The following is a 22704-nucleotide window of genomic DNA, read 5'->3' as shown; positions in this document are numbered from 1 at the left end:
CCCAAAACCCATTCACCCCTCGAGTACCAGACAAACAAACATCATTAAGTTAAGCTTAAACCGGCGAAATCTTTTGATTCTTTTATATGTTGTATGTTTCAACAGCATAAGCAACATGAACCATATCTGTGATTTAGCTAATCGATCAGCTTTTGTTAACCACTTGTAAGAGCAAAGAGAGGAATTTCTGCAAACCATGCTCATGGAAGAAGATAACCGCCAAATGGTTTCCATTGGCATACCAAAAAATTGATGGTTACTTTACAACAAAGATGTACTTCCTGATTATGAGTTAACAGATACAAACGGGGAATTGAAGCAGCAACAATGTCTACTCTATGGGAAAGTTATTGTGAATGATTTGAAGGTTCAGGGTCACGCCCTGCTTAAATAACTGCTGACTTATAGACTTATAGTTCGGTGAAACAGAAAAACACCTAAGTTTGTGACAATGTGTGAGCATCAAATCAGCACTTAAATAGCTGGATGGAACATGAAACACCCAAGTCTATGACAATACGAACATCAGGTAGTCATATAGAATTCAAGTTTTTCTTCGACTTTTCTGGGAAAAGCTGGCAAAGAGCATCACCCAAGGGGATTGCTTCTTCTGGGCTGTGTCCGACCTTCCAGACCTTGTATCTTGAAGCACCCAGATTAAGCTCGCTCCATATTTTGAGCAATGCTGGTGAAAAAGGCCCAGGTCTTTCACCAAGAGGTCCCAGACAGTGCCATGCTTCGCATTCAGGTTCAGACGATGTTTTCTTCTCATTTGTATCCTCTGGAATCTGTTCAATTTCACCTTTATCCATCAACTCCATAATTTCTGCAAATGAGATAAGATGCTGGATTAAACTTCTATACTCATTGAATCTATCCACAAGAAATATAAGCCAAAATGAAATTAAAAAAAGATGAAAATTTGGAATGAAGAGAATGTGTTAGCGCCAAGCATATGAAAGGAGTTCAAAGATATTTAAAATTAGATAGATCTTGGAAAAATGACTTCCTAGATATGCAAGAACATGATGGCATGTAATGACAGGTACAAAAATGGGTTTAAAGAGAAAAAATCATCGGAGAAAATAGCAAACAGGATATGAAGAAAATGGGTGTGAAGAAAAAGGCTCCATGGAAGATGGTTTCAAGAAATATTTAGTTTGGAAGTAAAATCTTAAATTCAATATTAATAATTGACCTGGGACCCTATCAAAATCAGAACAAAGTTTCATAATTTTGAATACTGAAATTTTTGTACAAGAAACATCATACATCATAGAAATGATAAAATCTGAAATTGCCTTAATTCAAAAGAAATCTTATGTTTGATTTCTAAAAAATATTTAGGAAAGAAAAAAAATGTTAAGGAAAATGATTTTTTCATATTTGGTTTTACAATAGGAAATATTAAAGAAAATAAAATATAATTAAAATTAATTATAAATTTATACATGTTTAAATTATTTAACTTTTATATAAAATAAATGAATTTAAAGTAGCATGTAAAAATAATTTGTTGACTTTAAACTATTTATTATTTTCCTTTACTTTTTCTTTCTTTCTACGTTTCCTTTCCTTGCATTTTCACTCAAATTTTCCCGGAACCAAACATAACCTTAAAGTTGTGACATTTTTATCTCCTACTTGATCATTGAACAAAATGACTTTCTTAAATCTCAAAAGAACTACAGGAAAATCATTGAAAATTAATGCTATGTTTAGTTCTAAGAAAGTACTAAGGAGAAGAAAAAAATATTAAGACAAATATATTTTTCATGTTTGGTTTACCATGAAAAATAGGAAAGAAAAATAAATATATTAAAATAAGTTACAAACCTCTATTATTTCAAATGATTTAATCTTTTTATAGAAGAGGAAAAATAGGTGAAATGAGTTGGAAGAGACGTATAAAAAAATAGTTTCTTAACTTTAAATCTATTTTTTATTTTCCTTTATTTTTTCTTTCATTTTATTTTTTTTCCCTTGCATTTTTCCACAAATTTTTTCAAGAACCAACAAGCATAGGGCAAAGACTTTTTTGTTATGAATAGTTAATGAAAACATATGAATAGAAGGTAGAAGCTTTGCAAACCTGCGGCATCTGCAACACACATTAAATATCCTTTTGCATCCATATTCTCGTCCAGAGTCTTATAAGTAGGGATTGTATCCAGTGAGCCTTTATCTCCATGTTTTTCATCATTGTAAGAGTCCTCAGCAGCAGGGTCAAACTCTTCTAAATCGGGAATGACTTCAGGAACCTCGTTCAAAAGCCTCAACTGTTCAGCTGGTGACAGGAGCAGTTGTTTTCTCTCCATGTAGCCAATGAAAGTATAATGCCATAGAGGTTAAGGGTCACACTATCCTTTTATTGAGGTAATATATTTTTGCAAGAGCTAAAGACCGTAGACATGAATGCATATAGACACAGACACAAATACTAATGTGTGGGTGCAGATGATGGGTAAGAGACACTGATAAAAGAAACGGATATTTGATTAAACGGGATAAAATAATCCTCCTTTTTTACAAACCTGGAATATGACACTTTTTGGATAAAAAAACCCTCCATCAATTTTTTTATACCTATTTCATATCAAAGCACTATTTTTTTTTTTTTTGATAAGTAAAGGATATTCATTCAAAAGGCACAACGCCACAAGGTATACAGGGAGTATACAAGGCAGCTAAGGCCTCAAAAAACAACAACAAAAGAAATCACCTCCCTTTAAATGGAAGCTATCCACTCTAGGAAACCTATAAGGGAGAACGCCTCCTCACCTACATACAATTTGGCCCAACTCCACATATTACAAACAAAAAAATTCTTTAATTTCTGCACATTCAACACACCTCCCCTAAAAACTAATCTATTCCTCTCCTTCCACACCGTCCAAAAAATACACAACGGAATGGCGTCCCAAATCTTTTTCCTTTTCTTTCCCACAAACGAGCCCCTCCAGCTAGCTAAGACCTCCTTTACACTTTCTGGAAAAACCCATTTCACGTCAACTAAACCAAAAACAATATCCCATAGAGCTCTAGCCACTGTACAATGTATAAGGATATGATTTACACTTTCTTCCTCGCATCCACACATGAAGCAACAATTTGGAAGTTGAAGCCCTCTTCTTTGAAGTCTGTCCAAAGTGAGCACCTTCCCCCATGTCGCCTCCCATGCAAAAAAAGCAACTTTAGTTGGCACCCTTGCCACCCAAATGCTCCTAGAAGGAAAATCTGTATCAACAGACCTCGCCAACAAGCTATAAGCTTCCTTGACCCTAAACTGACCTCTTTTTCCTTTCCTCCACAGGACTGAATCTTCCTCCAGAGAGGGCTTGTGACCCCTCAATATATGTAGAAAATCCCCAACCAACTCCATCTCCCAATCATTGAAATCCCGCAAAAAATTCAGATTCCAATTTCCTTGTCCCGAATTCTGATCCCACATTTCCTCAACCGTTGCATTCCTTTGAGTCGTCATCCCAAAGAGATGAGGAAAGCAATGGGACAGCGCTGACTCTGTACACCACACATCTGTCCAAAATCTGATCGTGTTGCCCTTCCCTGCTCTGAACGTCATGTTATTCCAACACCAATCTGCTTCTTTCCAAATCTCTTTCCAAACCCCTACTCCCACTGCCCCATTAGCCTTCTTTGGCCTCCACCCAAAATCCTCTTGCCCATACTTCACCTTGATCACTTGTTTCCAAAGATTATCTTTGTCACAAGCAAATCTCCATATCCACTTGCCAAGCAAAGCTTTGTTCAACATGGCTAGCTTCCTAAGGCCTAGCCCACCTTTATCCTTATCTGTGCATACCACCTCCCATTTTACCAAGTGAATTTTCCCCTCCATATTTCCCCCTCCCCACAAGAAGTCCCTTTGCACTTTCTCCAATCTTCTAGCAACAATCTTGGGCATTCTGAAGATTGACATTTGGTAGATTGGCATACTAGCCAAAGTGCTCTTTATTAAAGTGACTCTTCCTCCTTTAGAAATATATTGCCGTTTCCAAAGAGCTAATCTCCTCCTAACTCTCTCTTCCACCCCATCCCACATATAAGGCGCTTTATTAGGAGCCCCTAAGGGAAGACCCAAGTACTGAGACGGTAAAGACCCCACCCTGCAACCTAGCTCAACAGCCAACTCCTCCATCTCCACCACTTCCCCAACTGGAATGATTTCACTCTTGGCTAGATTAATCCTTAGGCCTGACGCCGCTTCAAACCAGAATAAAATCCAACTTAAATGGGTTAGATGCTCCTTTCTGGCCTCACAGAATATGATTGTATCGTCAGCAAAAAACAAGTGAGAGATACTCAGCGGGGGTTCACTGCCACCCCTTATAATACACCCTGATAAGAAACCCCCCTCCACAACTCTCCTAATAAGAACATCTAACACTTCCATCCCCATCACAAAGAGATAAGGAGACAGGGGATCTCCTTGTCTAAGACCTTTAGAGCTAGGAAAGAAGCCTGCAGGCACACCATTAACCAGCACTGAAAATTTGGCTGAGGATAGGCAACTCCACATCCACCCCACCCACTTAGGCCCAAGGCCCATTTTTTGCAACACCTTCAACAAAAACTTCTAGTTGATACTATCATAGGCTTTTTCTATATCCAGCTTACATATAAGACCCTTTTCTTTACATTTCTGCCACGAGTCTATCACTTCATTTGCAATTAAGGAGGCGTCAAGAATTTGTCTTCCCCTCACAAAGGCATTCTGAGAGGTAGAGGCCACCTTTCCAACCACTATCTTCAGCCTGTTAGCTAACACTTTAGCCAATAGCTTGTACAACCCCCCCAGAAGACTAATGGGTCTAAAGTCTCCAAGGTCCTCAACCCCACTTTTCTTGGGAATCAACACCAAAAAAGTATTGTTAAGGCTCTTGAGGAAAGAGCTATGCTCGTAGAACTCCTTGAACATTTCTAGAATCTCCTCCTTGATAAACTCCCAACAGCTTTGCCAAAAGGCCAGAGTAAAGCCATCCGGGCCAGGGGCTTTATCCCCATTCATCTCCATCAGGGCCGCATGGATTTCATCTTCTGAAAATGGCCTCTCCAGATTCTCAGCCTCTTGATGGCTGATCTGTTCAAGCTGAATTCCCCCAATATCCGCCTTCCACCCCGTATCTTCTGAGAGAAAATTTTTAAACGCATTAGCTATTCCTTCCCTAATTTCCTGCTCCTCTAGAAGCCATTCCCCATTGATCTTAATTCTCTCCAGAGAATTATTCCTACGGTGAGCACTTGCCATACGATGAAAGAACCCCGTGTTTCTATCCCCCTCCTTCAGCCATATTTCCCTTGAAAGCTGTCTCCAGTGGGTTTCCTCCATCATCACCCATTTTCTGTAATTTTCTTTAGCCTCTTTCTTTAGCTCTGTTTCCTCCACAGTCAGAACTCTCTCCTCTTCCTCCCTATCCCAGAAATCCACCTGCTGCAATGCTTCAGATTTGTTGCTCTCCAGCTTACCGAAAACTTCCCTATTCCAGACTTTCAGCTTCTTTTTTATTTCCTTCATCTTAGTAGCCAACTTGTAACTAGCACTGCCCCTTACATCAATTCCTTGCCACCAGCTACGCACCAGCTCTTTAAATCCCTCAGCCTTAAGCCACATATTTTCGAATCTGAATGGAGTCGGCCCACGTCTTATCCCACCCCCCACTAACATTATTGGGAAATGATCAGACACCGGACGGGGCAGTCTCCATTGATTAATCCCACTGAATTGATCTAACCAGCACGGAGTCACCAGAAACCTGTCCAAACGCGCCCAGGTCTGATTATTCTGGCCCCCCTTCCACGTACATTCTCCCCCCTGAAGAGGAAGATCCACCAGCCCAAGGTCATTCACAGTTTCAGCAAATTTCTTCATTGCTACACTAATTCTCCTTTGTCTGCTCCTTTCCCTCGGAAACAAAGTAATATTGAAATCCCCCCCTATACACCAGGGGTCTTTCCACAACCCTCTAATTGCCCCAAACTCCTCCCATAACGCATTCCTTTCCATTTTAGAGAACGGGCCATAAACTCCCGTAAACGCCCAGACAATTCCATTTTCTACGTTCCGGAATCTGCAAGATAGCGTAAACTGTCCCTCCTCCCAATCTATAATGTCCAAAGTCCTCTTATCCCAACATATAAAAATGCCTCCCGAAGCCCCCTCCGCATTCACAGCTTTCCAGTCTAGGAATCACCCAGAGCCTAAACTTCTCGCTATGCTATCCGTCATAATTTGCATTTTTGTCTCCTGAATGCAAATTAGGTCCACCCTCTGATTTCTTAAAAACGTCTTTATCACTTTTCTTTTAGAGCTATCATTTGCTCCCCTTACATTCCAGCTCAGAATTTTCACCTTCATTGGACAATCACAATTTGACGCCCTTTGCCCTGAACCGAGCCTTTCTGTTTCATCCCCCCCTCATAATTTATGGAGCATTCCAATCTTCTTAGCTCCCTTTCAAATTTAGACTTTTCCAATAGCTCTTTGCTATGAATTTTCTCCAGTCTTTTTCTGATTTTGGTCAAAAAATTCAGTATTTCCTTCTCCAACCCCTCCGTGGGGAATCCCAGGAATTGGCTGAACCTCGCCAAGCCACTCTCATCCCATTTGCCCTCCAGCTCCCTTCCCTCAACTTGACCATCATATATGTCCCCAACCCCATCCATCCCCCTGCCTTTATCGCTACTGTTTTTGGATAGTTCCAATTCCTTGCTTCCATTCATCCTTTCATTACTAGCTTCATACACTGTAAGCCACATTGACTTATCAGCCCGCATTGCCTCGCCCAAATCCCCAGAATGATCGAAAAACTCCCCCTCCGGAGTCCGATCAAAAATAAAAGAGTTGAGATGAGAGTCCCCTAACACCCTTTTCCCCCAAGAACTAGGCCCCATTCCATACCTCATTGCTTCCTCTTCGAGCGCCCTATCCGTCTCTGTCATCTTGACCCCACCATGAAGCTTCCTTGTGTCGTCAGACTCTCTCGCAACAAAAGGTTCAGGTGCAGGAATATGACAAGGGACGAGACGCTGCAGCAGGGAGTCCATCACCTCTTGGGCTACTGATGATTTTGGGTCCTCCTTTATATTACCTCCTGGATTGGGCTGTTGGGAGCAGCCCTTTGAACCACTTGGGCCTTCATTTGGCAAACGGGCTGACAACGAAACTGGGCCTATTGCGTGGCAACCCACATCTTCCGCTGTAAGTGACGGACCTGCCTCTGGGTCACTTACAGCCACGCCTTTCCTTTTTAAGTCCATGGGCCCGCTCAACTTTGGGCCCTCACATGGATTTACAGAGTTTCCATTAGAAGCCCAGGTCCGTAATGTCGGGCTCAGATCAGGGCTGACCTCAACCCGACCCGTCCCCGTCCCCTGCACATCCATCCCATCGACTGACAGGTTCTGCACCTTGGGCCTCACGCTCACCCACTCTTTCGTCACTCGCTGCCCCGCGCGTGACATCTCCTCACCCCTAACCTCAGGGCTAACTTCGTTTCTGCGTTTTCTCCTTATCACCGGCCAACACTCCCACCATAAGGACACCACGTAAGTCTCCTCCTCCGTTTCGATCTCCAGAACACTAGGTCTAGGATCTCCTTTCAATCTCACCAAGATTCTGGCCCATTGGAGTTCCCTCATCAGCTTCGTCTGTTCATCGACTGCGATGAACCCTCCACATTCATCCCCCACTTTCTTCAATATCTCTGGGCTCCAAAACGAGATTGGAAGCCCAACTAACCTCACCCAGGCTTCCTTTCTCTCTTCCTCCTCTGCCCAACATCCACTCCTTGGATTCCAATAATCCAGCCTTACCTGGCTTCCTTCCATCGCACGTTGCCCAAAGGAAACAACGCGTCTGACCTCCTCCAATTTTTCAAATTCTAGCAGCACTCTTTCCTTATCCAACTTAGCCAGCCCTAGACTGCCTTTGAGATTCCACGACTTTGCCCAGATTTGCCCCCACTTCGCAAGGTCATCTTCCCCCCCTGACCTATCTTTCCATCTCGCCACAGCACAATGATTCAATTTTTGTAGAAGTCCTATAGAATCCTCCCTTTTCACCTTCACTGCAACTACATTTGGGGTACCCGACATTGATCGTTTCACCATTGCTGCAAACGAGCTTCCCCCACCGGCCTTCTCCGCAACCTTTTCTTTCTGGTTAGTTGGTTTTTTGCCGAGAGTCCCTACCATCTGATTAAGCTTCTCCGCCATGGTCGTCCACCCCCTTTTATCCCTTCTACCTCTCGGGATGAAAATACAGAACCTATTCCCCTCTATATCGGAAACCCTTAGCCTTATAAACCCCCCCCGCTTTGTTCATCCCTCGTATCATAGCATACGTTCTCCCCTGCTCCTTCCATTCCCTTCCCCAACTTGCTTCATTCTCGTCCTTAATACAGAGATTCAACCCTTCTAAGAAAAACCCTATGCTATCCGAACCCAATCGGACCCATGAAGTCACCCCTCCCTTCTTCTCCACAATAAAGCCTTGGATTTTTCCTCTTCTACCCTCCACGACAATCTCGAACTCCTTGGATTCAACTGAGAAGCTGCACTCCTTTCTTCTGTTCCGCGGCGCCGATCTCTCCTCCCCCTCTTCGCCCTCGCACTCGCCGTCGCATTCTCTCTCGCCCTCTCTCACTCTCTCTCTCTCGCCCTCATATCAAAGCACTATTGAAAAAGAAAAAAGGAAAAGTAAAGGGTATTTATGTCCAAACAATATTATATCTACAATTTTCAAAATGTGCAGTTATTTTATGCAGTCAAAGACGTGTGCTAAAGAGGGTAAGGGTCATGTCGTCCTTTTATTAAGTTAATATACTTTGACGAGTGCTAAAGACCAAAGACATGAATGCATAGAGACACAAATACTAATAAGTGGATGCACATGATGGGTAAGTGATTGATAAAAAGAAAGGGATATTTGATTAAATGGGATAAAATAATCCTCATTTTTTACAAACATGGCATTTGACCCTTTTTGTACAAAAATACCCTCTAAGCACTTTGGAAGAAAATGTAAAGGGTATTTATGTCCAACTGAGGTAATAAAACTGATATAAAATAATTCTGAATGAGACTGCCAAATAGCAATTGTTTGACTAGGTGGATGGTTTGCAGACTTCATGACATTGTCCCCAATGAGAAAAATAATGTAATGATATGAACTAAATGGATTAACTGAATATACGTCATGACCGTGATATATTAGAGAGAAAAGTTGAACCTGGTTCAAGAATGTTTCTTTTAATCTAGTGGTGTGTATGGAGGTGTTTTAGAGCATAAACATCCTATAATAGCATTCAGCATAGATTGTTATGTTACAATATATCAACAAAGGATATTCGCTTCTGCATCCTTTCTCATTTGCTCGATCAATTAGGTTTTGCAGTCGTGATAGTTCCTTCTTGATCCACTATCATTAATATTTCCATATAATGCAAAGAAAACCAGGAAAATCAAGAGTGAGTAAGAAACAAATCGTGAGGGGGTGTGAACTCAAGATGATTTATTGCATGGTGTTTAGATTAGCATTTGGAGCACAATATAGAAAAATAGGAACAAAATTGGTAGCACGGTTTCTATTCAGATGTATGAAACATAGGAAGGATCGGGATTATGCGCTCACATGTTTTGTTATATCCTCATGCAAGCTTCTAGCCTTCTCTTCAAACTCCACCTGTCAAACAAAACATTTTGTTAAGAGGTGTGATAACTTTAGTTTTCAGTTTGAATTTATCTGCATAATGCATAGCACATTACAACACCAAAATGAAATTCAAACTATACCAGATACAGATATACTTGAGTTCAAAGTCAAAATGGGTTCTTTGATAGAAAAGAATATATGACAGGCCTTTTTCCAAAATATTGTTAAATATGGGCCTTTTTGGCCCATATTGGCAATATATATTTCTTTTAAACTTAAATTAAAGCACTCTATCTTGTAGCTTTAGTGTTTTATATGAAAGTGCGGGATGAAGATACAACTTCCCGTTAAAATACTGAGCTTGTATTTTAATCAGAAACTGCATTTTCATCCTGCCGCTTCATAGAAAACACTAAAGTTGTAGGATAAAGCAATGACTTTCATTTAGAAGGAAAAAAAAAAGAAGACAAAATTACTTCCAATGTGGCCCACAAAGGGCCATAGTGAACAATAGTGTGGAAAGACGCCTATTGTGCACCATATACATTGAAGTTTTAAGTAACACCTTCAACATGATATACTTGGTATACCACCTTACAATTTCTAACAGTAAAAAAATGTTAAAAATGAATGCACTACTTACAATGTATTCCATCTCATGTTCCTTGAGTTATCCTTGATAATTTAATTAAAAAATGCTGTCACATTTATCATGGAATGAGCTAAAGATAAGTTCTTCGCATATACATTGTTACACTCTTTATCGTATAAGAATAATCCTTTACATTTTAAGGATTATTGAGGAACAAGTGAGGTTTTCCCTGTTGTTTGCTCTGAGATTCTTAAATGTAAACAAATGTTTATTTATAGCAATCATCAATTGAGATTTGCACTTAACAAATTTTATTTACAGGTAAAATATTTTCTGGATGATTGAACATCTTCCATTCTAGGACATGAATTTTAAACTGTAGGCTTATGAATTTTCCAATAGCTAGATAGTCTTTTCTTGTTCAACAGGTGCAAGATAACTTGACTGGCTTGTTCATGACATGGTAAATCTGGTTATTGGTAGCTGAAGGAAAACCATCAATCTGTTGCTCTTTTGCTATGGAAAACGTGTGCTTCTCAAGCACCTGTCGTACATTTTTAAGACAGAAGGGTGAACAAAAACCTAGTGATTCAAGTTCTAGAGATGATGCTAGAGACTTGGAAGAAAAGGGACTAGCATATCCAAGTAGGACAAGGGCATTGCCTAGGAGAATGGAGCACTGCTTAAACAGGTGTTCCTTCAGAAAACCAGTTTTACTACCAGTAGTGAAGTACCGTTTTTTCATGGTAACTGATGTAAAGGGAGAGAAAGTTAAGAGTCTCTGTATCTTCCAAGTTTTCATCCCTAATTTTCTAGCAGTGAAGAAGATTTTTCTTAAGCATCCAAGTGCAATCCAATATCTTCATCAACAGTTTTTTAATAGGCAAAGATCAAATCTACTAAAAGCACTTAACAAATGAGCATGAAAAAGTATACATGGTGTATACAAGGACGCCAAAAAACAATACTCCCTCCCTACTAAGAGCTCAAGCAATCAATGAAGTCCAATATGGACATAAAGTAATCAACTATATACACTCTAACCACCCCAAAAGTTCAATGTTTTCAAAAGCTCTCATATTCCTCTCCTTCCAAATTGTCCAAAATAAACATAAAGGAGCCATTCTCCAAGCTTTCTTCCTCTTTTTCTAAACGAAGGATCCATGCCAACCTAAAAGCATGCTTCAAATCAAGGATCGCATCACTTGCTTTATTTTGGATAGGGCAAAAATGAGTTGTTACAAGATGGCCACCATTGTGCAGTGGAGAATGATGTGATCACTTATTTCTTCTTCTTCTTTGCAAATCTAACGTCTATTTGGCAACTTCCATCCCCTCCTTTTGAGTTGGTCCAGCATTAAGATCCTTCCCCATGCTGCTTCCAAAACAAAAAAGCCCATTCTCAATGGAACTCAAGAATTCCAAACCATGCTCCAAGGGAAAAATCTCTATTCTTTTGTTCAACAAAGAGGAGAGAAATTGCCACTTCTTGAACTCATCCATAAATATATTATTTGTTACTTCCCTACTAATATCTTGACCTTGTAGTCTCCTAAAGAAAGCCTCCACCTCCTCAAGCACCCAATCAGGGATCTGTCTTGAGAGCAATTCCCCCTCCCTTTCCTACTCCCACATCTCAACCACTCATGCACCTTTAGTAGTGACTATAAAAAACAACTTAGGGAAAGACTCCCAGTGAAGAGTCGTCACATCACCTATCATTCCAAAACTTTACTCTTTGACCATTGCCCACCTTAAAACCCATTCTATTGTTAACAACCTCCCATCCATTTCGGATTGCCTTCCACAAATCCACCCCATAAGCTTCCCTTACTCCTCTTGGGCACCATCCTCCAACTTCCTCCACATAATTCCCTACAATCACCCACTTCCACAACGAGTCTCTCTTAGTGATAGATCTCCAACACCATTTGTAGAATAGGGCCTTATTTAGAATGGAAAGACTTATGATGTCTAGGCCTCCATTCTCTTGTCCTTATAGATTATTGATTGATTCACCAAATGCAACTTATTCTCAAGGGCACCTCCCCTCTTGACATAAAGTAAAGACATAAAGTATATTTCATGCTCGAAAAAGTGTTTTTTAACAAAGTTTGCAGTCCTCCTTTTGACGAGTATTATTTCTTCCACATAGCAAGCAGTTTTTGAAATTTTTCTTCCACCGCATCTTAACCCTAAGGCGATCTAAACTTTCTGCTAACTGAAGCCCCAAACAAATAGAGGGGAGGGAACCCACTCGATAGCCTAAAATACCAGCTAGCTCCTCCACATTCTCTACCCCCACAATAGGGATAAATTCACTTTTCTCTAAATTGATTTTTAAACCCAATATTGCCTCAAACCATATGAAAGGTTAGCTTAAGTGCTCTAATGGATCCTGACTGGCCTCACAACAGATAAGAGTATCATTAGCAAGCAACAAATGGCCAATACCTTAGTTAACAGTGCCTACCAAGTTGGAGATATAGACTAAATCCTTCAGCTACACACTTAGAAACTTTGAATTGTATTGAACTATCTTGCCAAGGAGTTCTAGGGGTGTGTGTGTGTGCGCGCATATGTGAGCACAAAAGTTCAAAGAAAAAGGATATTTACTTCCAATTCCTCAGTTTCTAATAATTGGTCAAAATGCATCAGAGCTACGTCACAGGAATATGAGGGCATAACTAGTTACTATCGCATAGACGAATTTATGAGTTCATACACCGCTAGAAAAAAATACTAAATTATGGTGTGTAAGAAAACTTACAATTGTAGGCCTCTTATAGAAGCCATATTTTACTTTCTGACGATATTCTTCACATTCTTCCTGAAAACAATATCACAGAAGTAAAAATATTCTGCTTGGGAAGGACAAGATATATATTGATTTTCAACAATTAAAATGGGTTTGGTTCCTGAATAATAGGCTTGCCACTAAAAGCACAGCAATGCATTCAAAACTAAAGAATGTTTTCTCTGTGAAAAAAACTAAGAACTTACTTAAACAGAACATATGGTCCACAGGAAAAAAACTTGAGAATGAAATGTCTGAGGGGCACAGCAATTGTGTTACAAAAAGTAAACATATTTTTTCATCCAAGAAAAATTCTGGAATGACTTGCAAAATAAAGAATACTGCCAATAAGCACCAGAAAGTTGTGTGCAGTTAAAAATATGTGCCAGTAAAAAAGGAAACAAAAAATTTATGTCTCTCAGAGATCTATATGGCAGTTAATCACTTGAGAAGATACTTGTTACTGAAATTACCAAGGAGCTTTAAACAAATAACAAAATTAACCATCAAGCACTGAAAACCACGTCTAAAAAAAGTATTTTACATCAATTTACCTTATAAAAAGAAAAAGATAAAAAAAAAAAAAGAGTGCTCCCTTTAGAAACTCGTTCTCAATTTTTCAAATTTTAACAATAGATTAACGCTTAACAAGCCCCCTCCCCCCCCTTTTTTTTAATAGGCAAATATAATGAATGTATTAACAACGCCTATCAAAACTGCACCAAAGTACACAAGATGTATATTAACAAGTACTCTTGATTTCAGAATCAAGTCATCTTGGCTAATTTAGAGAAAAGGATTATACTCAATATTTGCTTGTCTCCAAAATGAGAATTGTTTTCAATTTGGTTACTCATTACCTTGGTCAAGTCATGTTCAACCAGCATGTCAATATGAATATCTTTAGCCAGAGGGGCTTGGAGGAGAATTTCTGAATCAATCTCCCCAGTTTTTGATGCTTTCTTTACGCCTGAGCAGACACCAGATAAAAGCAAAAGGTTAGTCATCCAAGATAGAGACATACAGGTGAACAATACAATAGAAAATGTAAACAAATGCTTGCTTAGAAGAATGCAAATATTGATTTATCCTGCAGTTTGTACAACCTATTTAAGATTCATTGGGACCATTAGACCTCAACATAATCAAAGGCAAAATTTGATTTAACAATTTAAAATAAAGCATCCATCAAGACATTACCTATAACTTGGAAGAGTTGATAACTCAGATGGTGTGAGTACAAATGGGCACCTGACTTCACTTTCACAAAGCTTCCCCTTATCTTTCTTTGAAAAGAGTCAGGCTGCTTCAACAATTCCAGCACTAAACTCCTCTTCAAATAGACAAGTTTGAGATTCTTAGGAACTATGGCCGCAAACTGGCTTTGCAGGATGCCCCGTACCAGTTCCTTTATCAGAGGTTTATTGGAGGACAACTTTCTTTGCCTTCTATAGGTCACTATAACATTCTCACTCTTGTCTTTTGAACCAAATCCAGACTCATCTTGCTCTGATTGGTCCAGGTTTTCAGCCAAATGGATGTCAACAATGTTACTTATTCTATATCTATTCACTGATTTCCTCCCTAAAACAGGGAGCAATCTTTCATCTATAAGAACCTTCATCTTGTTTTTTTGGTCAAAGAGATTATTTTCATGAATGTACCTATTAATAATGGAAGTCACCTCATCCTTTGACAATTTTTTGGTTGTGTCTTCACCAATGGATGCAAGGAACTCCATAAGGACTTTGGAACCCCATCCAATAAATTCTCTTTTAGTTGAGGTCAGATTACTTTCCATCACCCCCTTACCTTTACTCACCTGCTTATGCTCCTGAGCACTATCCATTGTCCTTAAAATTAGAGATTACCAACTGATCTTCTCTTGATCTTTTTAGATTTGTGTTGAATCAGAGTCACTTCAGTAATTCTCTTTCTTTAACAGGGTGTTTGACTTGGAAACCCTAGCATTGAACCAAAGTCACTGCAACGGAAGAAGAGCGAAATTGCCTGTGAGATAGGGCTCCAAGTGTGGTAGTGGAGCACACCCTTGAGCAGTTGATTGGAAAGAATAAGGGGAGGAACAATAGGAATTCAAAGAGAAGAAGAGGTGACTTGGGAAAAGCAATGTTTTAAAAGGTTAAAAATCTTTGAGGCATTTTACCAAATGAGGTGAGGCGGAAGTCTCAAGGTGTAAATCTCAACTGAAAATAACAATAATGATAATAAAGAAAAGAAAATTGAAAAAAAAAAAAAGGAAGAGAAAAATACTAATAAAATTAAATGAAGCCTCAAAATTCATAATAAGAAGATTAATTATATGTCATTGTCATTAGTTTCTTATTTAGTTTCTCTCTTCCAAAGTCCAACTTCTCTTATGACTCAATTAAATAGACTGCAGTACCACTATCACTATCACTACCACTCCTAAGTTTCTTTAAGTTCTTATTTAGTTCCTCTTTCTCTCTTCTAGAGTCCAACTTTCTCTTATGACTCAATTAAATAGACATCAGTACCACTATCACTATCACTCCTAAGTTTCTTTAAGGAATCATAATGATATCCTGTTACTCTATCATCCTCCCTATTAGTGCTAATTTTCATTCATTTTTCTTCTTCATCCATCAATTGTAGTAGTTTTCTGACAATTGATTGGGAAGAATAAGGGGGGAACAATAAGAATTCAAAGAGAAGAAGAGGTGACTTGAGAAAAGAAATGTTTTAAAAGGCTAAAAATCTTTTGAGGCATTTTACCAGACAAGGTGAGCCAGAAGTCTCTTAATGACAATAAAGAAAAGAATTTTTTTTTTTTTTTTAAAAAAAGAGAAAAATACTAATAAAATTAAATGAAACCATATAATTCAGAATAAGAATATTAATTATATATCATTGTCATTAGTTTCTAATTTAGTCCCTCTTTCTCTCTTCCAAAGTTCAACTTCTCTCTCATGAATTAATTAAACAGACATTAGTACCACTATCACTATCACTCCTAAGTTTCTTTAAGGAATAATAATGACATCATGTTACTCTATTATCCTCCCCATCAGTGTTAATTTTCATTCATTTTTTTTCTTCATCCATCAATTGTAGTAGTTTTGTTTTCTTTTATTTATCAATAATAAGATAATGATAATATATGAGTCCAACCATCATAACAATTAATAACTCCTTTAACTCATCTACTAGATCCTTTTTTTTTTTTTTTTTTTTTTTTTGTTCCTTTTCCCCCTTCTGTCTAAAGGGAAGGGATAAATGGAAACCAACTAAGCCTTTATTTTATAAAATGTTTAACCAAGCCCGGAACCAAAGACAAAATTTATAAAATCTATACTAAAATCTCACAAAAGCATAAAGTCCATTAAAACCTCTTGAACATTGAGGTTTAAGCTTCTTATTGTGAGGCTTAGTCCATTAAAATCTATACCAAAATCTCAATGGTATGAGGCTTAAGCATCAATTATGGAATATTGAAGTTACAGCCTCATAGCAAATTTACAGAGCCTTTCCTAGGGGTAAGCCTCAAGCCTTAATAGCCTTTTAGCATATTGAGGAAAGATCTTGATACTAGATCAATTGAGAAGAGAAAGGCCTCTAAGTAACTGGTGTTGCTTGTGTAGAAGCAATGAGGAAGCTTGCTTGAATGAAGCACCTAAAGGTGATCTGAAATCGTTAGAAGGAAGATCTCCAGGCCTACAACCCAATTGACTGATCAATCTCTCTATACCATCCACCTTTCCAACAAGAATGAGATCACTTTTTTCCAAATTGGTCTTCAACCCGTACACTTAAAGCATAGAAGGATTCATCTAACATATAATAATAGCCTCTCACTATTTGCACCATAAAACAGCAAGGTATCATTTGTAAATAAAAATGAGATATCCCCACCCCCAAAACTCCTACTTCATCTATATTGAAACCCGAGATGAATCCTCCCTCCACCATCCTTTCAGTAAAACAACTAAATACCTCCATCATAGGGATGAATAGATGGGAAGAAACCAGATTCCCTTGCCCCAAACCCTTTGAACTTTGAAAGAAACCTAAGAGAGTTTCATTGATTAATACAAAAAAGCGAGTCATTGAGATACAAAAATTTGTCCACCCTGCCCATTTTTGCCCCAATGCCATCAAACTTAAAACTAAAAGCAAAAAAAATCTCAGTTAATATGGTCATAAGCCTTCTAAGCATCCAACTTTCATGCCACCCAAGCTGCCCCCTTTTGGTCTCAAGTCTATAAGCTCATTGGTAATAAGGACTGCATACAATATTTATATTCCTTCCGCAAAAGCATTCTAAAACATGGAGACCACCTGATCACTAACTTTTGGTCCCCATTTGTAGGAATTAATAGTGAAAAAGTTGCATTGGAACTCCTTCTAAAGGGTTCTTACAAGTGAAAATCATAGATAAACTCCATAGCCTCATGGTGTACCACCTCCCAAAAGTTTTGCTAAAAGGCTATTAATGAAAGCCATCTGGACCTGGGACCCTATCCCCTGCCAATTTACCAAGTTTTGCCAAAACCTTCTCTTCACTAAAACCTCTCTTTAAACCACCTCTCTTTTCTGCACCCAACTGATTAAGGATCTCTCTTCTAATGCCTAGATGGCAACTCCTTGTTCAGATAAAAGCTGCTGAGAAAAGCTACAAGTGCCTCACCTTAGCTCCACCCTCTTCTGAAACATGACACTTCAATTAAAAAATTCTCATCAAATAGAATCTCCTATAGGCATGACCTACTCTATAAAAAAATCTGGTATTTTGTCTTCATACTTAAGCTGCAAAGCATGGGATTTTGGCCTCAAGAGGCTTCTTCCATCACAACCAGCCTATATACTCCTGAAGGGCAAGGTTTCTTCTCTCACCGGATTTCAGAGTTTAATAATAAAATAAGTGAATAAAATCAAAACTTTTAAATTCAAAAAAATCTTCATCTTAGTGTGCATTGCATATTTCAGTTATTGGTAAAACAAAGATGCTAAGTTGCTATTGGAAATAAAATAGGTCTCTACAAATTAACCATGGCAGGATCACAGCCAATATGAAACCTAAAACATGGCATATCATTACTAATTTGTAGCATAAAAAAACTAAGAACCTAGCCATTTTCATTGATAGATTCTAACAAAAAAAAAAAAAAAAAATCACTTCGTTAAATATTATTTTCCAGAGCTTTTTCTGTTTATGTTATAAGCAGGTATTAGCATAAAAATTAAAAAACGTTTTGAATTTATATGCCCATCAAATGAGTAATAAATATAAATGCATACTTGTAATTTAATGATTTATAAAACCATCTTGAAAATGTTAGCACTGACAATTTGATACCAAACAACATTAGTTATTTGCGGTGGAGCTAAGTTGGTTACTTGAGAAAAGACATCATACTAGAGGCTATTAGTATATAGATTATTTAGAAAGGTACTATGATATTTATAAATTCAAGATGTGTTTGCTTCATCACCTAGCTGTACAACTGAAACTGTTCAGCTTAAAGAGCATCTTTCTCAAGCGTCCAACATATATTCCAACAGATATCATACCTACCACAATCAAAATTTAGAACATAAAAACCTATTGTAAACATGGTGCTTTAAAGTATTTTTAACATGCTTTTTCTGCAAACTGGGGTGTAATGATATTTGGCAACCTTTCAAGGAAAATAAAGAAAGGTAATATATACAAAATTCTGTATTGCTAGAGGAAGAAAAGACCTCTGAATTCTTAAACTGTGTTTTCTGTTCATAATATTGCAAAAGGTATTGCATACATCTCATAGACATCATTGATCAAAATATGGATTAGCTGCTTCCATGCATAATATATGCGCCGATTTTATAACAATGCTTTCCTCAGAAAGTAGAGATATCATTAAAACTTATAGAAGAAATAAAAAGGAGTGGCATACTGAAAGTCCAGCTTTCTTCAGTCTCTGAAAATGAGTCCTCTTTTCCCACACACTGAGGGTGGTAAGCTTTTAAGCAATCCCTGAAAGCGGTTAATATGATGAATAACAAAGTAAACTATGCCTCATACTTTAGCATAAACAAATCATCATTTTAAATAAACTCAACAAAAGAAATATGAAACATGAGGGGCCTGGAAACTGAAAAGTAGATTCTTCAGAAAAGAATTGTAGATCAATCATTGGAGATTCAGAGTTGCTCACTTTTGGATGTCGAGTCTTCTAACTCACAAGCAGATTTTCTAGCAAAACAAGGGGCCTCAACATTGTAAGATTTAGAGGAAACTAGCATTGAAAGAGGCATTTTAAGATTTGGGTATTGCTGCTTGCCATTTTAATGGAGAAACACTTTACAATGTATCTGCTTTGGAATCTGGGGCTGTTGGCTATGGAGTCCGCAAAGAGCAAATGTGATATCTCCACTTCCAACTCAACCCCACAATTTGAGATCTCTAATGAAGCCACCCTCTATGATCCTCAAGATGAAACAACTAAGAGCTGCCATAAATAAAACAAACAGATAGGAAGAAAGAGGATCCCCTTGCTTCATTCCATGCAAGCTTTGAAAGAACCTGAAGGAGTTCTGCTAACCAACATGAAGAACCTCACTCTGGAGATACAGAGCATAATCCACCCAATCCATTTCTCACCAGAGCCCATTTCTACCCATAATTGAAACAAGAAATCCTAATCACATGCTTTGGGCCTACTCGCTGTCCAACTTGCGAGCAACCCCAACTATGTTTCAGCCTAGAATCAATACCCTCATTGGGAATAAGAACAATGTCCAGGATCCACCTCCCTTCCACTAACAGTTCTGAAATTCACATGCCAGTTCAACAATGACTTTCTTCAATATATTAACCAGTCTTTGCCAATAGCTTTGTATAAACCCTTAAAAACCTAACAGACCTTAAGTCCTTCATGACCTCCACCCCTTTGTTTTAGGAACAAAAACAGTAAAAATGTCATTCAAACTCCTCTCAAAAAGTCCCAAACTTGCAGAAATCACCAAGGACTCCTCAACACCTCTCCCTGAACTGTGGCCCAAGACCACTGCCAAAAAGTCCTAGTAAACCCATCTAAACCAGGGGCTTTATCCCATCATAGATTAAACAAAGCCACTACCACCTCCTTTTCACTAATCCTATTCTATCAACCCCATCAGAAGATCTAAAACTCGCCCCCTGAATGCTCTGCTTCCTAACACCAGCATCCAAATTCTAACCACTGAAAAAATGTAGATACCCCTGAATTGATATCTGAAACTAGAGAGAGCCACACACTATTCACCTTTAAACCATTGATGAAAATACTTATCCTATGAACATAGACCATTTTATGGAAACATTTAGTATTTCTATCCCTCCTCTTTGAGCCCCTGCACTTGACTTCTGTCTCCAACACGTCTCATCCAACACTGCTGAGCGATTAAACTTCATCAAACAAAAGTTTTTAATTGCTATAAACCAAAAGAACCTAATTTGCTTCAAGGTACAAGCTTTACGAGTGGCAACATTATCAAGCACCTCTTGGTTCCAACCTCTTCTATTAGAGCCTTCAACTTTTTAGCGAGCACAAATCTTGAGCAACTAGCTAATTTGTTAAGAGAGCCCCAAATCCATCCAATTTAAGCCATTTGTTTTAAAACTTGAATGGTCATCCCCCTCTCCTAACTCCACCACTGTCAAGAAGAATAGGAAAATGGCAGAAACTGGTTTAGGAGAACGGCACAAGAAAAATTTAGAAAATTTTCCTCCTAATTACCCCAGAAAAAAATGAAGCACTCCACCCTGAAAACAGATGTCTATCTTGGCAACCAGACAAGCAATAGCCCCATCCAGTAGAGACATACTCAAGAGGCGAAACACCTCAATAAACTCAGAAAACACTCCTCAATGCTTAAGAAACTCCTCCCGCAAAACCCCCTTTCCACACCCCATAAATTTGACCATAAGCATAAGAACATCCACAAAAATCCATCCTCAAAACTTTTTAACCAGCAAGATTGGGAAAAAAGCACCCATCTCCTCACTAACAACTTCAAAAATCCATCTTTCCAGGAACAACAAATACGCCAGCAACACCCCTGGCATCAAACTCTATCAGGTGTTTAAAAAAATCCGGATGGATATATAAAAAGAAGTCCACAGATATTACGTGTCTTAATATGTATAGTAGTGGGGGAGTATGGGACAAAAAATAAATCCACTGGGTTTCAGACTTGGTACAACCCAAGGTCATCATTCGCTTTGGTTTGCACAACCAAAAAATTATTCCAAGGGTCTACAAGAAGATCAAAAAATGGCAGCCCGTTCTTAAAAGGATCCACTCCCAGACTCCTGACCAGATCAAGAAACATTTAAGTCCATTTTGGATTCTAGCAAACAAACGAATAGAGATTTAACTTCTCTTTTGCCCCATCATTCCAAGAAATAACTCTGAGATTCATTGATCAGCCTTCCCTAATAGACCAACTATCAACCCCGTCTGCTCCCATTCCCACCTCTTCCTTTCCATCAAAACTAAACCACTGAGAGCAGGGGAGCTTGCCCAAATCTCTAGAACCTTGCTCAATATCCACTATCTGAACCATAATATCTCCTTATACCCCTCCAACAACCCAACTAAAAAGGGAAAAACATTTCTGACTACAAATCCTTGACAAGACTTGAAGTTCTTTGGCTGTATTGCTGCTTTTTAAGCTCTGCGGTTGAGCTCTCCTCTCCACCACCAACCATAAACCACCTTTTGTGGGGTTTTTCTACAATTTCTTCATTTTTGCTGATTCTCTTCATCAACAATAGCAATAAGATTGTGGGTTTATTGGGTTTGTTGGACGATGGGGGCTTTGATTTCTTGACACTTAGTTTAATTAGATTTATTTTTATGTTTTTATTTATTTTTAATTTTTTTTATTTCCAATAAATTAGTAAATTTAAAAAGTTCACATAATTTTATTAGAATGCCCAAAAAAAAAAAAAAAGGCAAGATTCTAATTTATCATTTATGATACACAAATAAATAAATTGAATTTTTTATAACAATTTTTATTTTTATTTTTGAAAGAGAAATTAATTTACATTTTTTCACTTTAAATATATTAAAAAAGAAATAATAAAAAAATAAATTTAATGGATGAAAAACAGTTTTTAAAAATAATTTTTTTAAACTATTTTACGATGTTTTGTAAAATATATGTCAAAATTTAATACTTTACTTTTAATTATTTTTTATATTTATATAATTATTTTTTAAAATAACTTTTAAAAATAAATACAAACAATTGAGAATCTTTAAAATATATTATTTAAAAACATTTTATTTTTTGTTTTTAAAAACATAAAATAAAAACACAATCTTTTAGTTATTAAATATTTTTTTTATATATTTTTGTTTTTAAAAACATAAAATTATTTACGAAAATAATTGCAAACAGAAATTTGTTATGTTTATTTTTCACGATAAATTCATCAAATGAAACAAGCAGGTATTTAATTAATAACATGGAGTTCAATTAGATGAAAAGAGAAAAATATGGTTGCAAGATCATCAAATATTCAATGCAAATTCACATCAAAACCTTCAAATATATTTGCATCATCAACATCTTCAAATAAAGAATTTTCCATGATGCTTTTCAACACATCGACAACTCCCATCATATGAA

General features: G+C 37.7%; 1 protein-coding gene across 3 annotated transcripts; it reads right to left on the bottom strand.

Moving 5' to 3' along the window:
- Positions 1 to 203: 203 nt before the first annotated feature.
- On the bottom strand, positions 204 to 21847 carry LOC117926853 (uncharacterized protein At5g08430-like). 3 transcript variants are annotated; one of them, XM_034846141.1, is made up of 10 exons: positions 19239 to 21847; positions 18978 to 19057; positions 18534 to 18612; positions 14263 to 15046; positions 13923 to 14032; positions 13036 to 13095; positions 9653 to 9703; positions 9369 to 9439; positions 2093 to 2331; positions 204 to 826 (listed from the first exon to the last, which is right to left on the bottom strand). In XM_034846141.1, exons 4-10 carry the CDS (start codon positions 14909 to 14911, stop codon positions 534 to 536), a joined length of 1473 nt encoding a protein of 490 aa, XP_034702032.1. In that variant the 5' UTR covers positions 14912 to 15046; positions 18534 to 18612; positions 18978 to 19057; positions 19239 to 21847; the 3' UTR covers positions 204 to 533. The 3 variants fall into 3 exon arrangements, with proteins under 3 accessions (XP_034702032.1, XP_034702033.1, XP_034702034.1); XM_034846142.1 differs by lacking the exon at positions 18534 to 18612; XM_034846143.1 differs by lacking the exons at positions 18534 to 18612; positions 18978 to 19057; positions 19239 to 21847 and having other exon boundaries at positions 14263 to 15881.
- Between the last annotated feature and the right edge of the window lie 857 nt (positions 21848 to 22704).

Source organism: Vitis riparia, chromosome 12 (assembly GCF_004353265.1).
Source record: "Vitis riparia cultivar Riparia Gloire de Montpellier isolate 1030 chromosome 12, EGFV_Vit.rip_1.0, whole genome shotgun sequence".
NCBI lineage: Eukaryota > Viridiplantae > Streptophyta > Magnoliopsida > Vitales > Vitaceae > Vitis > Vitis riparia.
Note: the sequence above shows the minus strand (reverse complement) of the source record. Positions and strands in the feature narration are given on the sequence as shown.